This window comes from Pyrgilauda ruficollis, unplaced genomic scaffold, assembly GCF_017590135.1.
Source record: "Pyrgilauda ruficollis isolate IOZ18807 unplaced genomic scaffold, ASM1759013v1 scaffold4, whole genome shotgun sequence".
NCBI classification, from domain to species: Eukaryota; Metazoa; Chordata; class Aves; order Passeriformes; family Passeridae; genus Pyrgilauda; species Pyrgilauda ruficollis.
Window position 1 is genome coordinate 3,785,116 of NW_024525489.1, and position 5,125 is coordinate 3,790,240.

General features: G+C 35.8%; 1 protein-coding gene across 5 annotated transcripts in view; it reads right to left on the minus strand.

Moving 5' to 3' along the window:
• RCOR3 (REST corepressor 3) overlaps positions 1-5,125 on the minus strand; it is a 27,691-nt gene that overhangs the window by 11,159 nt on the left and 11,407 nt on the right. For 3 of the 5 annotated variants that reach the window (XM_041476784.1, XM_041476787.1, XM_041476786.1), the window contains 2 exons: positions 3,856-3,952; positions 981-1,199 (listed from right to left, as the gene is read on the minus strand). In XM_041476784.1, coding sequence (XP_041332718.1) covers positions 981-1,199; positions 3,856-3,952 — 316 coding nt within the window. The remainder of the gene's footprint in view (positions 1-980; positions 1,200-3,855; positions 3,953-5,125) is intronic. The other 2 variants (XM_041476788.1, XM_041476785.1) reach the window with 1 other exon arrangement.

Consider the following 5,125-nt stretch of genomic DNA (forward strand, 5'->3'; position numbering starts at 1 on the left):
GGAGATTCAAAAGGGTGCAAACCTTAAGATTACGGAAAAAAAAAAAAAAAAAAAAAAAAAAAAAAAAAGAGAAACACAACCTCAAGGCTGAAACTCACCTACACTTAGGCTAAAGAGTGAAACCCACCTATGCTATTTAGCCCCAGAGTCCTGCTGTGACAGAAAGAAGCTTATTTCTCCTGTAAAAGAACATAAGGGAGCAAAAACCCCATGAAAAAAACCCCTTTTATTCACTCCATGATTTTGCAACATGGCAGCTCTATAAGGAAGCAAAAATTCCAGAAGATAAGCCTTGCCTCTGTAGCCCCATCGCTCCTAGAAAGCAAGCATGCACATAACTACTGTACCCTTAGGAGATGAATAATTACATGTTTCAACTTTAAATGCCAAAATTTAATTTCTTCATGCAAAGGACGCAGCAATTTTCCTCTTAAAGGTGAAGACTAAAAGCTCTTCTAAATTTAATAAGAAGTACAAAACTTATCAATTCAAACAGAGAAATAACTAGGTCCATGACTTCCACACCTCTCATACTTTCATAATATGTGGGAAAGGACATCCAGAAAAACAGCTACAATTTAAAGCATAACAAATGTAACTTCCTCTGCTCCATTGGTCTCATTTTCACTTTTCAAACAAATACTTCTAACAAAGTAAAAAAAAAAAAAAATCAAATCAAATGTGACTTCTGATTTTTCCTGTCCCCAAATCTGTAGCACTGTTTTAATGCTACCCTTTTTTTTAAAAAAGTAACCTTGCTTCATTTTATCCAAAAGAGAAGATGAACGTAAAAAACAAAACTGAAGAGCAGCTACTATCCAGCATTTGTGGTGATAACTGTGGAACAAAACGTGGAAGACTCACATTAAAGAAGTTTCAGAATCTTCACAGATAATCTTCAAAACCATTACAATCAGAACAATCTGAGATGAAAAAAAAAAAAAAAAACAACCAAAACCAAGACCAATAACCCATGGTACCTGTCGCTTTAATGAGATTAGTTCCATATCCAGCTGTCTAAGAATTGTGTTGGCTGCATTGGGACTACAGGAAACAGCTATCACATCTTCCTGGGTCAGGTACATGCCTTTTGGTGGACGGCATTTGGAACGCTGGGAATGGTGGCGATGCTGCAAGCTCTGATACTCTCTTCTACCCAGACCTATTTTGCTGGTCTGAACAGGCTGCTCATTATTGCCCTTTAATTTACAAGAAATAAATCATTAAAGAATAACAGTATCTTGTACACAACTTTACTAAAAAGAATGAAGTATCAGATAGCATTGTAATGTCATATTTATGACAAATAAAACTTAAGCTAACATCCTCCTTTGCATGTAGTATCCAACTATGTCTTGCAGATGAGTTGATGGAGCATACCAGTCATCTGCTGGATAAGCCTGCATTACTCTAAGAAAGGTCAGTTTTCAAAACTTTTTTTCAATATGGCCACAAATACAGTAAATGTTATAGAAATCTCAGTACTGTGACAGAGGGCAGACATTATGGACCTCTTACATATACAGAAGGTAAGTAATATACATGAAAGTATCTTGGTTTTAAAACAAATAATCAGTGACTTTACACATTTATTTCTGATCAGATATGAAGAATTTGGGCAAGTACTAAAGGAGAAGAATGACAAAGTCAACTAGGCCAGGCAAGAATGCAAAATTACATTTCTCTCTGCTGTAAGCACTCTCCAGAAAAAGACTGTACTGTTTGGTTTGGGGACATGGGGAGGAGCTGATTTGAGATTTGGAAGAGAGAGAATGGACATACCCCTGCAGTCATTATAAAAATCTATGTAATTTAGAAAACCTTGGCCTTAATTATTTGCTTCTTTGGAAAGGAAAGGAATGGCAAAGAGGAAATTAAGTCTCTGTTTCGGTATGTATGGGCACCTAAACATTCTCTGCATGTATGTGACTCCCTCAGAGCATCAGAGCAACTGAGTAGTTTCTTTATAGCTCAGGAGCAAAGACACAAAAATTACTTTCTCTGCAAGGATATTCTAATTCAAAGGAATGCTTAGTACCAGAACAGAAAGAGAATTCAGGCTTTTCCCTACTTCAAGCAGCTCCCTACTGCTCCTCCCTGCTAGCATCCATGCATGTTAAGAGGAGATGGCCATCTGATCACAGTGACTGCAAAACCAAGTGCAGCAGCCATTATTATTAGCATTATTATTATTTTCTGCAGTAGTAGTGCAGAGCAGCAAACAGTCTTGTTTTACTACACTTGACCTTGTGCCACATTCTCTTCCCCAGCTAATATAACATCTTAATCCCGCCAACAGCCTTCATAGAGGCCTCCTTAAAAGCACTTAAGATATGTGCTCTTCCCCAGAAAATTGATGTAGAGCATTACACCTTTGACATGTAAAAAATTTAAGTTTACTTCTGCCCTGTTTATACTTATTTGGGTTTTGGTTCTGCATTGCTCTTTCAGTAGGAAATTGCAGTTTCTGTGTGTTCAATCTGGATTTAAAGTAAAAATATTCTCTCATAATTTTGTCTTGCCAAGATAGAGAGCTAAGGTTATATTTGTTTTAACTGGTAACAGAGAGTTTCCATTACTCTGTGTGCTCAAGCTGCCTACTCAGTTTATATTCTGCTTAGGAAGTGAAAGTATGCAAATCCTACCAGAACTATTAGATCACAAAATTATCTTGTGCAGATCCAAACAGCATATCAGAAACTAAAAACCTATCTGTCCTTTTCCTAGAAGTCTATCAACACACCACTTGCATTCTGGACTGCATGTCATGATTCAAATTATAACCAAGAAAATTGAGCAAAATAGCCCTTATTATAGACATGGCTAAGGCAGGAACTCCAATCATTATATTGCAAGGACATTGTTAGAACAGCAAAAAGTAAAAAGGTACATTATCAGACCATGTGACATTGCAAGTACTATAAAACATCCTCATGTTAAAAAAGTAATCTCAAACTCTTTCACTGAAAGGGATATTTGTCCTTTTTTTCCCCAAGGCCAGTAGATAAAGGGGTACATTGAAGGTCACTGCAAAGCTCAGAACAGAAGCTAAACTTATCAGTCTCTTACTCAATATTATTTTCGTGAAAAGTGCAAAGTTTTATTCATAATCCTAGATACCACTTCATGGGAGTGCTGAAGTTTTGCATAACTTCTCCTCTCACTCTTGAGAGACATGAACTGGCTGATTTAGGAAGATCACAAATGCTTAAAGTTGATCAAAGAAACAACTAAACACACACTTAAATGGGTTTCTCTAGTCTTGTTCATAGATAGCTTAATGTTTAGAAAAAGAACTCCAAAAACTCCTAAAACCTGAACATGCCCTGAACACAGCAGTCATCTGTAAAGCTAACAGTAAGTGCTCATTAGGACAAAAGTGTTTTTCCTCTGCATCTAATAGTAGAAAGCATCTCAGTAAAACCACATATTAGTTGAAATGCATCACCTCATTGTGGCTTTGAACAAACAACAAAAGCTGTTCTTTGAAAAATGTAATTTAAATTTAAAATTCAAAGAACATTTTCATTCAAATAATTCACAACCAGTAAAACTGTAAACATACTAACAAGACTGAAGGAGGGCAAATACAACAACCTGTTTTACTAGGTTGTGAGAGGATACATTTCTTACAAAACTTGAAGATGTCTCAGGACACAGTGGAGGTAATGACAGATGCATTTACAGTCACAAAATGGCAAAAACATATGATACAATTATGTTTCAATGAGAAGTCATCAAGATCTTGACTACTTAAAGAGCCTCGGAGTTTGGCAGGCTAAAACCTAAACCTCTGTACTACAATTCACTCTTCACAGTAACACATTCACTGAAAACAAACAAACTGACATTCACCATTAAGTTATCTGTTACCTCCTTTTTGGCTTCTTTTTTGGGATCATAATCACTATCATTTCCATCCATTGGATGAGATTCTTCTACGTCATCATCACTAAAGACAGATTATAAAAAAGGTGGTCACTTTATTGCTTTTTAAACCCAAATATAAGTATGCACCAGGGTAAGAGTTATCTACTTGAATTTATCTATTCTGAGTATATGGCATCTCAAAATTATCTGTAGTTTTCAAAAGACAGCTGTTACAAACATGATTTTCTGCATTAAATTCTGGTAATTATTATGATAAACAAGCAATCCTCAACCACAGCTTCAAAGTCACTTTAAGCAGTGCTGGTACTGCTGCCAAGAATTTTGGTGTCACCTTTCTTCAATTCAACCACTTGCACCAGCATGAACACTTACGTGGCCAACTATATACCAAGGGTAGAAATAACCTTTCATTTCCCCGTTAGTTTTAATAGACCAATTTTCAAACCACTGCACCAGGTGAATAAACCCTTGCTGAAGTCTGTGGGGAGCACAGGGCATATGATGGGAAAACATGGGACTGCTTTTTCACCAACGTGCTTAAAATCTAGCAATTTAGGGGAGGGAAATTAAATTTACTGAATTAAATCAAAGAAAAGGTTAAAAAGAGAACAGCCAATTTGGAGCCGAATCCAGTCATTCTGACAATGTAATTTCTGAATTAATTAATGCAAAAACGAACTAGAATTTCTAGTTATTACCAAAACCCTCCAAACTGCTATTTTAAAAGCAAACTAATTTTAGCTCGCTATTTTTCAGAAATAGAATCACTAAATAAGCATATGAACTTTCGATTTCAGAAGTTATTGAAAATAACATAATTAAAAAGACCCCTTTTGCTCCAGTTAAGCAATTTTCTATGGATATAAAATCACAGCTTCCCATATAAACATAGGTTATGTTACTTATACATGCAACACATATCACCTTTTAAAAAGTGTAAGTTAATTATTACGCATACTGAGCACAATAAAATTTTAATTTTATAATAACTGTGAGAAATGTTATTCCCTTTTATGCAAGACAACAAAACTACTCTGAGCTCTAATTCTCTCTGACAGCAGTTTTAAGTCTTCTAAAAAACAACTTTATATAAATTTTTGTTACAAAACAATGCATAGGCATTGTAACTGTGTCAGCTCTTTACAGCGGTTGTGCTTTCAATTGTTGTTCCATATTAGCTCAAAAATCCAAACAAAACCAATTCCACACAGCCTCCCCCCCCCCCCCCCCCCCC